The following is a 12,407-nucleotide window of genomic DNA, read 5'->3' as shown; positions in this document are numbered from 1 at the left end:
GCGCTTCATTCTGAGTTTTTCTGCCTTTAGTTGATTTTAATATTCCATTTCTCAGTTCCTCGTGATTCAAGAGGGGAGAATGGAAACTTTAGTTTAGAGATACAGCAAGGAAACAGTCCCTTCATCCCACCATGTCCAACCTGACCAATTATCACCCATACACCAGTTCAATGTTATCCCAGTTTTCCATTCAAGACACTAGGGGAATTTTACAGAAGCCAATTAACCTACAAGTAGGCACCTCTTTGGAAAGTGGAAGGAATCCGGAACACCTGGAGAAAACCCATTTAGTCACAAGTAGAACGTACAAACTTCATACAGACAGCGCCCATAGTCAGGATCGAACCTGGGTCTCTGCCGCTGTGAGGTAACAACTCGACCACTGCCCCACTGTGTCGAATCTAGAGATATTTTGTCGGGACTAAATTGCAATCTCAGCAACTTTCTGTCTTTGTAGTAAGCTGGGTACATGCTTGAACACTTTACTGCTTTGTTCCTCAGGTATGATACTACAGGAGTGGCAGAGTCACGTGTGAAAGAAACTCTTCTCGATGAGGACGACGAGCTGTGGATGAAGCTGCGCCACTTGCACATTGCTGACGTCTCCAAGTATGTGCACTTGAATTGTAGCTAAACTTCAAAAGCACTTTATTTGTTGTGAAATAGTGAAGGATGCCTGTGGTGCTGGAGTGAACAATTCACTAACGGTTCGGAAAAATGTTGTACATTCTGCTTCATTTAGCACAGTTACTGTTTTCCATGTAGTCCTAATATCTGTCAACATTTCCACACTGAAGTACCATCATCTTTGCTCTGAAAACTCAGAAAATTCTCAGAAAACTAGTAAAATATAAACACACATGCAATTACCTCACTTCTAGAATAAAAATATTAATTGCCATCTACAAATGTTGAACGACAACTTTATTTTATCCAACCTTCCTGTTCTCATCCACTTAGTGTTGTTTGCACCATGGAGAATAGTAAAGGAATTTAAAATTATAATTCATTGATTCCACATGCACACACATTAAAAAACAAGTCTCCTTTGCACCTTCCACATGGAGGGCTCGGGTGACTTGATATAACAGACAAATTATACTCCAATTCCATTGTGTGATAACTGCTTGGTAAATGGCTACAGAATACTTGTAACGCAGTATTGCTACTACGTTCTAGATTTGCTGTGAATCAGAGAGTTTCAACTCCAAGACAAAAGTGTTCATCATGGGTACTGATCTCATAGAAAATAGGCGCATGAGTAGGCCATTCGGCCCTTTGAGCCAGCACCGCCATTCAATATGATCATGGCTGATTATCCAAAATCAGTACCCCGTTCCTGCCTTTTCCACATATCCCTTGATTCTGTTAGCCCTAAGAGCTAATCTCACTCTCTTGAAATCTCCCCATCTTCTAAGGTGTCTACAGGAGTCGCTGCCTCAAAAAGGCAGCCAGCATCGTCAGAGACCCACACCATCCTCGACACACTCTCATTTCACTCATGCCATGTGTGGGACGGTACAGGAGCCTGACAACTGTCACAGCCAAGTTCAGGAGCAGCTCCTTCCCTACACCCACCAGGCCATTAAACACTACAACCTCCAAACTACATAGATTTGGGGATTTTGTTTTGTTTTTGCACTATCACTGTTTGTTATAAAATACTCTTGACTCTCCTCCCTTTCATACAGGCAGGTGACAGAGTTATTAAAGACATTCTGTGAAAGCAAAAGGATGACCACTGATAAGGTGAGCAGAGGTTTCTTGAATGCTTATTCCGCACGTATAATTTGTAGCTCCAAATGAAGGTTAAATAAGTGAAGGGGATTGGACTCTTCGTTGCAGAGCTAATTTTATACCTTGTCATGAGACTGATTATTTTGTTGGAATGCCTAGGCTGAGAGGAGACCTTGATCAAAGTACATAAAACGATGAGAGACATAAATAGGATAAGGAGTCAGAACCTTTTTCCCCAGGGTGGAAATGTCAAAGACTACAGGGCATAACTTGAAGGTGAGAAGGGCAAAGTTTAAAGGAGATGTGCTGGGTAACTTTTTTTATACAGAGGGTGTAGATGGCTGGAACACACTGCCAGGGATGGTGGTGGAGGCAGGTATCTAAGGAGCTTTTAGGTGGGCACGTGGATATGTAGGGAATGGGGGTCTATGGATTCCGTGCAGGCAATGAGATTAATTTAGCTTGGCCAAAGGTACTCAAGGGCGTGTTCTCTTATGTTCTATGTTTGATTAGTTGCTCCTTATTGATGTGTGGTTGCGATGCTAATTATCATTATCAGTGATTGGAGGTTAAGAATGTTGACATCTTGTAGAGATCAACAGGATTTGTTTACCACGGAAATTAAATGTGAAAAATTAATGTACTACAAGCAGATTTTTGGGAGTTAAAGTAGGCTAATATTAAATTTAAACCCCACTCCTTCATTGCATCGCATCTCTATCCAAAACTTCAATTAATGGTTCCAATTTAAAAAAGATCTAATGGTCCTTGAGGTCATTGAGGACCCAAGACGCTGTTTCACAAGTGTTAAAGTCTCTTCATTGGATGTGGACAGTATAAATGAATATTAAATTTGGATGTGCCCAGGATAACTTCAGGCACACACGTACTAGTTTCATACTTTGAGCAGTTGATGTTGAAGTGAAACCAATGACAAAATCACTGATTTTTCTTTCAGGCAAATCTGCGGGATCTTTCTCAAATGCTGAAGAAAATGCCACAATATCAAAAGGAGCTCAGTAAAGTACGTGCTATGTTTCCCATCTGTCAGTCGGATGCAAGAATAAATGAGCAGACCTGTTTACAATGCAAGCTCTAGCAATCTGTTCCCACAGTGAAATACTGAATGGAACATTAACCCTTTTATAATTATAGGATATATCTGATGTACAGTGCAGAGTTTTGGTTATCTTATTTAAGAAAGGATATCCAGTGCTGTCATTAGAGGCGGTCTAAAGGAGGTCCACTGGGCTTACGTAGTGAGAAGAATTGTTATACCGCTAGTTCCTGAGGAAATTTAGATCTGAATCTTTGGATTTGAGAAGGGTGATCTTATTCAACATACAAGATTCTTGTGGGACTTGGTGGAAGCTGTTTAGATGCTCCCACTATTGGAAGAATATCAAATTATGGGGCATGGTTACAAGATTGAGGGGTGGGGAAGGTCTTATAAAAGTGTGCATAGGAACTTCTTGCAAAGGCCTCTTTAATTATTTGATATTGCCATGGTTCTTGTAATAATACTTTTTTTTTCCTTCCAGTACTCAACACACTTGCATTTGGTTGAAGACTGTATGAAGCATTTCAAAGGCACAGTTGAGAAGATGTGCAAAGTGGAGCAGGTCAGATCACTGGGAGCACGTGCTAATGTAGTTGTTAGTAATGGTCAGAGGGCATTGGCCATTTTTTGTGACATGAATAATAAACTGCTCATTTTGATATGAGCCTATCGATCACCCATTCACACTAGTTCTATGTTATCCCACTTTCTCATCCACTCCCTACACACTAGAGACAATTTACAGAGGGCCAATTAGCCTACAAACCCACATGTCTTTGGGATGAGGGAGGAAACCCACATGGTCACACAGGGAGAAAACCACACACACACGCTCACACACGCACACGCACACACACACAGACACAGACACACACACACACACAGACACACACACGCACACACACAGACACACACACGCACACACACAGACACAGACACACACACACACACAGACACACACACACACACACACACACACAGACACACACGCACACACACACACACACACACACACACACACACACACACACACACCCAAGGTCAGGATTGAACTGGGGTGGGTCTCTGGCGCTGTGAGGCTGTGCTGCCCGTGATTAGTGATCTATCATAAACTGCTGCGTAAAATGAAGTTTTCTTCATGGAACAGATTAATAAATACATCTCTGCCCCACATGTAGGACCTTGCTATGGGAACTGACTCGGAGGGAGAAAAGATCAAAGATCCAATGAAAATAATCGTGCCGATTTTACTGGATACAAGTATCAAATCCTATGACAAGATTAGAATCATCCTGTTGTATATCTTCCTCAAATCAGGTGTGGTATTTTTTCATTAAAGTACTATTCAGTTCATCCATTGAGAATTACAGATGTTTTTACAAGGCAGATTAGGTGAGGCTGTACTCAGCAGAGCCAGCATGAGAGCTCTTGTTGCTACAGCTTGGTGGCCAGAAAGGAAAGCATGACCATCTCTTAAGTGGCACATCAATGTATCATCATTATGGGAGTTTATTCCAGTAAAGAATACTCGGCTACTGATGCAACTTGATGTGATAGATTTTCTGGAATCTGATCCCTCAGTCTGTTAAAGATGGTGTAAACAGTGAATTGTAGTAATACTAAGCTGCTAATTTCAGCCTCTGCCAAGTTTGTCGATGTTGGCCAGGGTTCACATCACCTTCTTGGCCTTTCAGTTTCGCATTTCAAACTAAGGAGGAGAAAGTTCTAAATGTAATTGCTTGTAAATATCTTAAGTGTAAGCTTCCATTGATCTGGTAACTTTTACTTTTAGATGTCCCAACATACTTTGCAACCACTGAAGCAGTTTTGAAATGCAGTTATTGCACATTATGTAGGAAATACAACATCTAAATTCACACAGGAAGTTCTCAAAGAGAAGGGTGTCTCTTGATAGCAATGCTGATCAGAGCTATCGGGGGGGGGGGGGGGGGTAACCATTTCTGCTGCTCTTTGGAATAATACCATGGGATCTATCACACCCAGTTGACAAGACACACTATTCAGTCTGAAGAAGGATCCTGACCCATAACGTCACCTATTCCTTTTCTCCAAGGATGCTGTCTGACCCGCTGAGTGATTCAGCATTTTTGTGTCTATCTCTGGTATGAACCAGCATCTACAGTTCCTTCCTACACGTCAAGAGTGTGTTCAATTGTCATTTGTACCGGCAGCAGAACAATGAAATTCATACTTGCCACAGCTTCACGACCCATGAACAAAATAGCAGACAAATAAATATACAATTATCCATAATGCAATATATTAATAAGTGATAATAGTAGGTAGCCATAATTGTGCCAAACCAACGTGTGGTGCAACCAAAACAAAGTCCAGAGTCGGTCCTAGACGTTGAGATAAGGTTATGGTTAATGTTGTGTAGTGTTTAAGAATGTGATGGTTGTCGAGAAGAAGCTGTTCTTGAACCTGGTTGTCACATTTTCAGGCCTAACGCAGAGAGTTAAGCAGCATCTGTGAAGGGCAACAGACAGAATGTTGTGGGTGGGGTCCCATCTTCACTCTGGTGGAGCAGAGAGAGGGGATAGTATCTAGAAAGAGCCATTCTTTCTACCACCTATCCCGTCTCAACTCCATCTGCCCCAACCCGAAACATTCCATCTGTTTCCCTCCACAGATGCTGCCCGACCCGTTAAGTTCCCCCCAGAACGTTATTTTAACTCAATATTCCAGCATCTGCGCAGTCTTGTCTCTCATGACTCCGTTATCATTTCTGTATTTGAACCTTGTGGCCTTTGGTTGTTTCAGGGATCACAGAGGAGAACCTCACCAAACTTATTCAGCACGCAAACATCCAGGTTGACAGCAGCATCATCCAAAATGTTCAGAACCTAGGCACGACCATCATCACTGGGGTATGTAATACCTGGATACACTGCAGTTCAATTTTGCTTCTGGTCACTTTCGGCAACAGTGCAACAATAGGTATTTTTGAACTAAATTCTTGTTTTGTTCAGTATGTTTTACAGGTATAATTCAGTGTATATTAACCTTATCAAATTGTAATGTTTTAAAATTATTTATGGTATATATCCATGTTAGACGTTTGGATAAGCATGTGGATATGCAACGAATGGAAGAACATGGATTTTGTTCAGTGTGATTGCCAGGACGTGGTGATGCAGGCAGATAGGACAGTGGCCTTTAAGAGGCGTTTGTATGGGTACATGGATATGCAGGTATTGGAGGGATATAGATAATGCACAGGCAGATAAGAGATGGTCCAGGCATCATGTTTGGCAGAGACATTGTGGGCCGAAGGGCCTCTTCTTATGCTGCACTGTTCTCCGTTCTAATATCCTTTTCTATTTCATTTTAAGGGTGGATCACCCTCCAAGTCGAAACAAGACAGAAAACATCGAACAGAGTCAACTTACCAACTCTCCAGGTGGACACCAGCCATTAAAGACATTATGGAGGTTGGTGCTTATAGTACAAATCCAGTTTGTGTGCTGCACATTTGTGGATGGAATGTGATCTGTATTTTCATTGTAAAACATGCTTGTGCCACACATCACGGAAAGACCTGGGATATATTTCTTGTCTCTGAGATCTACAGGCAAACAGCAGTGCAGGCACGAGTGTAATATGAATTCTCAGCACTGTTGGAGCTGTGAATGTTTTCAGTGTCAACATATATGACGTCCCTCTTCATAGTATCTGTCTGCAGGATGCAGCCCACCCTGAATAATTTAGCTTGTGTTGTACCAGAGACTGAGAACCAATCCAAATCTGTTACTTTGCAATGGTGTCAATATTTCTGCGTAACAGCTTGTGGTTTTCACAGGATGCCACAGAAGAAAAGCTTTGCAAAAAGCAGTGGCCATTTGTCTCGGACCCCACTCCAACGACATCCACTCAGACAGCAGTGAGGTATGTGATTGAAGCCTACTCTAACCTATTTAGTTGAAAACCAAAGTCAGATGTGGGGTGTGTTGCACAGATTGAACAGGTGACATGGTGGCGCAGTGGTAGAGCTACTTCCACACAGCGCCAGAGACACGGGTTCAATCCTGACTACAGGAGCTTGTCTGTATGGAGTGACCTGCGTGGGATTTTCCTTCCACACTCCAAAGATGTACAGGTTTATATATTAATTGGCTTGGTGTAATGTAAAATTGTCCCTAGTGTGTAGTGTAGTGAATGTACGGGGATCGCTGGTCGGTGTGGACTCGGTGAGCCGAAGGGCCTGTTTCCACTCTGTATCTCTAAACTAAACTAGTAAATAGCTTGTTTCTCTTTATTGCAGGTGTTGTGTGATTCCATGTTACATAGCAGTGAGACTAAATGAGTGGAGTGATATCACTGATAGACACAGTGCTAGCTTAACTCAGCAGGTCAGGCAGCATCTGCGGAGAAAAAAAGACGGGTGATGTTTTAGACCGAGACTCCAGGGATGATGCATGACCCGCTGAGTTACTCTAGCACTTTGTGTCTATCTTTGGTATAAACCAGCAACTGCAGTTCCAGTTTATTATATCTTTAAACTCTTCAGTTGTATCAAAATGCTTCGATGGGCAATAAGTGCTGACCATGCCAGCAATTCCCATAGCCAGAATAAAGGCTTAAATGTTGTATTAATGTTCACGTTTATTGTCACATGCCCCAATTGGTACAGTGAGATTGTGTGCATGCATGGAATAACCCGCTCCCAGTATTTATTAATACTGTGTTAATAATATCTGAGGAGTCTTTAACTGAAGTGAACATTTCTTCCCCCTTCCAGTGCCCGCTTTGGTCACTGGCACAAGAGCAAGACTCCAACAGAGTACAGAAGTGGACCCCGACTCATTGTTTTTGTTATCGGAGGCATCACCATGTCTGAGATGCGCTGCGCCTATGAAGTAACAAAAGCCACAGACAATAAATGGGAGGTGTTGATCGGTAAGTGTGGCAGCTCTGCCATTCTAGCGTCATACAGCATCAAAACAGGCCCTTCCACCCAACTTGCCCACGCCAACCAACATGTACAGGTGTCGGAGGTTATGGGGAGAAGGCAGAATAGGGTTAGGGGAGAGAGAGAGATAGATCAGCCATGATTGAATGGTGGAGTAGACTTGATGGGCTGAAAATGGCCTAATTCTACTCCTATCACTTGTGATCTTATGATGTCCCATCTACACTCGCACATCTACCTGCCTTTGGCCCATTTCCCTCTAAATCTATCCTATCCATGTACCTGTCTAAATGTTTCTTTAATGTTGGGATAGTAAAATATCTACGTGGGATCATCTATATTGGAAACACTTATAGAATTTGTCCAAATATTATAGACTTTGACCAACTCTATCCAAATGAGGTATGTCAAGGGTCCACTATCAGCTGGTACATGAAATGGCAGCTGTGAATTGTGGTTTGAATTGGCTCATAAATGCAAGTCACCTATTTCAGTTCGTCCTGCTTTTCATATTCCTGTCAGAAATAGTTATCATAGAAAATGGGTGCAGGAGTCGGCCATTCAGCCCTTCAAGGCATTCAATATGATCATGGCTGATCATCTAAAATCAGTACCCCGTTCCTGCTTTCTCCCCATATCCCTTGATTCCGTTAGCCCTAAGAGCTAAATCTAACTCCCTCTTATCATTGTGAGTAGCAAAATATTCTTGCCGTGTAAGTCACTCTTGTTGCAAAGGAAAACAAGCATCTAATTTGTGTACAGAAAGCTCTGACGAGCACAGTTTGATACTGACCATCCACTTGCAACAAATGCTAAATACAAGGTAATAGTAAAAGTTTGAGGTAATATGTTCATAAGTGATAGGAACAGAATTTAAGTCATTTGGTCCATCAAGTCTACTCCCCCATTCAATCTTGGTTGATCCACCTTTCCCTCTCAATCCCATTCTCCCATAACCCCTAACACCGTACTAATTAAGAATCTATCAATCTGTCTTAAAAATATCCATTGACTTGGCCTCCACAACCGTCTGTGGCAATGAATTCCTCTGTCACGGACCTGCCTGTTGGGAATTCTTGATCCTTCACTTGCAGCTGAGGCATGTCTATTTTTATCTGGTCAATAACAGAACAACATTTATCCATTTTTTGTCTCCACTCTAGGTTCAACTCACATCCTCACTCCAGAAAAGTTCCTGGACAGCCTGAAGAATTTAGACAATCCCTTGGAGGCACAAAGCTGAAACAACTTGGATGTCACCGTCCCTTCAAAAGCTTATAGTTTTCCGACTGTAATTAAATCCACAGACTCTAAATCATCTGTTGTATGTTTAGCTCACGAGAGATAGATGTAATTATTTATTTATCCTTCAATTGAAGTTTACAGTTGTATCCTTTTGTAATTGTCACGCCTGGGTGCCATCAGTGCTAATTTGCTTGCCATTTTGGAAGCTTCCTATGAGTTCCTCCTCTTCCACACCATTTTGCTGCCTCTCCCAAATAAAAATGTCCCCCACCACTTGGATGGTGATTCATTAAATGTTCCCTGAGCCCACTGTTGGAATAGTTAGTCTGTATTTTCCAATAAGTGGCAGGTTACCCTTTTGCTAAGTGCGAAGGTGTTACGGGTGTGTAGATAAGTCGGGGAACTCCTGCCGTCGGTGCCTGGTCCGCACCGTCTGTGTCCTTGAGCTCTGGGTAACCTGTAGCTAGCTGGTGGTGATAGCAATCTTGTGGCTTCCTCCCTTCCCTGTGGTCAGCTCACCTGGCCCAGTCTGCACTCTGCCCTTGTCTGTGCCTCCACATCACAACCTACACGGTCCCCTCCTGCACCCAACCACACACCTTTGTCCGTGGAACTTTTAACCAGCAGAAGGATTTGTCGGGGTGACTCACCCCAGGTTTAGATAGAAAGGGGCGAGAATAAGTTACAACGGTTGTCATGAACCAGAATCTACAGGTTGAAGAATGAGGTGCACTGATGCTATCTGCTACCTTGTGAAACGCAACCAAAGCTAGCAAACAACTTGCCATCTGGCGAGATGGTTTACTTCTGTAACCAATCTTTTCATGTATAATTGCAGAGAGTGCCTCGACACCAATGAAATCCCTCTTGTAAACACATTTTTTACTGCACTTTTCATTGTAAACTGGAAGCTGGGATCAAATCATAAAAGATGATATATTTGTATTGTGTTGCATAATCTTTACCAAGCCCCTCTGCTTGCATATGTGAACAGGCATTAAACTTGTGTGTTTCATTCTTTAGATTCAGGTTCAGATAAAGTTAACCCAAATCCCTTTGATTGGACTGTGTAGAATACCAACTGTGCAGCCACCCCATTGTTGCTTTATATAGGCATACATTATATATGTTTGATGTTTATTGAAGTATATTTTTTAAACCAAATAATGAAAAATAGAATTTAGGACAAAAATATGTTTAAGGATCAGTGGGACAGATGTTGAATTTTAAAATTACAATCGCAATAAGTACATTTAATCTGAAACCAAAATATATATTGCAGATTATACATGTTTCGTATCATATTTTCCATTGCCAGTAATCTTACTTAAATTCCTGTTGGATGATGTGCAATTGATGACACATTGCTGAATCAGGTTCCCTCTGACTAATTCGGGAGCTGCGGCCTTATTGCTTGCCCTCTCTATTGTCCTGGCCATCCATGGTCAGTGGGACAACATCTACTCAAGCTATTAAGCCCACTTGAAGGAAGCGGTCGAGGGCGATTTGCACTGTGGATTTTCCACAGCTCCTGTTTATGCCCCCGCACCCACCCTCTGCACCTGTGCCACGAGCACTGCCAAAACTAAAGGCTTAATGTGGAATTGTGGCCCAAACCTACATCCGATTACAGGCAGGTTGGCATGGACCAGCGTCCCACAGGATGCACAACAGGAGATGAATTGATTTTCTAGATTATTTAACCTAGTGAAGCTCGTATTCAAAGATATTTTCACGCCTAAACACTTAATACCTCAAAGGTAAATTATTAATGAAGCTCTCTTTATTAACTGAGAGCTTTCTTCTAGCGAGTATTTTAAATGTGTTTTGTTTTTATGTTTACTGGAGAAATGTGAGAAGATTATTTTCTTTACCCATCCTCTAAGTTGAATCCAGTTTTCTGAGCTGTGAGTCCAGCTACACCTAGCGAGCACAACATTCCTTCTCTCAGTCGAGGGACCAGGTATTGTCACATTTCACACCAAAGGGGATGTCGTAGGTTTTTCAGCCAAGGCCTAGTTTGTCAATGTTTGCAAGAACTCCTGCCCTTCTGCAGCTCAAGGAGATTATTAGGAGACTACTTGGAGCCTCTGCTCACGGTGAGGTCCGCCAAGCTGCATGTGTTCACTTTCTGAAGCTTCATTGCACTAACTAAATGCATTGCTGACCCACTCTGCACAAGTTCCACGTAAATGGGATTTTTTTCAATGCATTGGATGTCTGTAAACTTTTTCTCCAATAATATTATGGATTTAATTTGTCCGTCTACATTGAAAATTTATTTAATGACATGTAGAAAATGTGGGTGGATTCATCTGGTTGTGGATAACCTTGCAGTCCAGTTTAAACTATTCATGGGATAGCTAGCTTGCCACTTTTCAAAATGTTTGCCTTAATCCACATGTATCCTGTTTAATTACAATGTATGCCTGAATTACAGAACTCTCCCAACACTCCGCTCTTTTAATGGAATGATACTAAAAATTGTTCCGAATGCATTGCAGCTTTGAAACGGTTTAGCAATCTGCTCTCCATTGGCACATTTAAGAAGTTGACCCTGCAAAAAGCACTTGTGGGAAAGACATTTGTAGTTCAAGGTGCATTGGGTTGAAGTGATATTTTCTGGTTTCTGTTGGAAGGTGATCCATTCATAGCCACAGGGCACAGGGCATTATCCAAGGTGCATTGTGCTTTGTGTTCAGCTGTATATTTACTCTTGTACATACAGCTTGGCCTTTTGAAAGATTGCAGTGAATTCATTGACTTGCCTGAAACCCGAAGCACTTTTCAAGCCAGGTTACATCAGTGTTGTATTCCAACTTGTACCATGCTTTCCTCACCTCCACCAAAGACCCAGATCAATCACTTGTCTTCACTGGAACTTCTGAATTTGGTCAGTACCTTGCTGGTTCCTTTATGCTCCTCTCAACAATATGACTGTATATTGAGACAGAGTGCTGGAGTAACTGTGGGTCAGGCAGCATTTCTGGACAACACAGATAGATGACATTTCGTGTTGTGTCGTGATCCTTCTTCAGTCACTTCTCTGTGTTCTCCAGAGATACTGCCTGATCTGCTGAATTGCTCCAGCACTGTGTCTTTTGTTTTTAAACCAGATCTGGGTATCCTTCAGCAATTAACAGGAGCTTCCCGTTCCTTCAGAAGGTGGTTGTGAGGGGATTGATGTGACTATCTGCAGTCAGATCGCATGCCTTGAACTGGAAGGAACAATTTGATTCAATGTTCTGCCCTTGGACTCCACCGAGTAATGTGCCTGTAGTCAACAATCCAATGGATTTATTTGCAGTGTGTACATGATTTAACTGGATGGCAATCAATGTAAATATTTCTTCTTTATTTTAGCGGTAATAGCCAGAATATTTTTTGTATGTACGTGCATTTAACAATGACTGTGCTACTCGCGTGGTGTGT

At 42.0% G+C, this 12,407-nt stretch overlaps 1 protein-coding gene across 2 annotated transcripts in view; it reads left to right on the top strand.

Annotated features, from left to right (window-relative positions):
* stxbp2 (syntaxin binding protein 2) overlaps positions 1 to 12,407 on the top strand; it is a 65,636-nt gene that overhangs the window by 53,175 nt on the left and 54 nt on the right. The window contains exons 10-19 of one of the 2 annotated variants that reach the window (XM_055663943.1): positions 502 to 609; positions 1,692 to 1,749; positions 2,696 to 2,761; positions 3,279 to 3,359; positions 3,976 to 4,114; positions 5,582 to 5,688; positions 6,154 to 6,252; positions 6,621 to 6,706; positions 7,560 to 7,717; positions 8,894 to 12,407. The exon at positions 8,894 to 12,407 is cut by the window's right edge and continues 54 nt beyond it. In XM_055663943.1, coding sequence (XP_055519918.1) covers positions 502 to 609; positions 1,692 to 1,749; positions 2,696 to 2,761; positions 3,279 to 3,359; positions 3,976 to 4,114; positions 5,582 to 5,688; positions 6,154 to 6,252; positions 6,621 to 6,706; positions 7,560 to 7,717; positions 8,894 to 8,973 — 982 coding nt within the window. In that variant the 3' untranslated portion in view covers positions 8,974 to 12,407. The remainder of the gene's footprint in view (positions 1 to 501; positions 610 to 1,691; positions 1,750 to 2,695; positions 2,762 to 3,278; positions 3,360 to 3,975; positions 4,115 to 5,581; positions 5,689 to 6,153; positions 6,253 to 6,620; positions 6,707 to 7,559; positions 7,718 to 8,893) is intronic. The other variant, XM_055663945.1, reaches the window with a different exon arrangement.

Source organism: Leucoraja erinacea, chromosome 39 (genome assembly GCF_028641065.1).
Source record: "Leucoraja erinacea ecotype New England chromosome 39, Leri_hhj_1, whole genome shotgun sequence".
In the NCBI taxonomy this organism is placed as follows: Eukaryota; Metazoa; Chordata; class Chondrichthyes; order Rajiformes; family Rajidae; genus Leucoraja; species Leucoraja erinaceus.
Note: the sequence above shows the minus strand (reverse complement) of the source record. Positions and strands in the feature narration are given on the sequence as shown.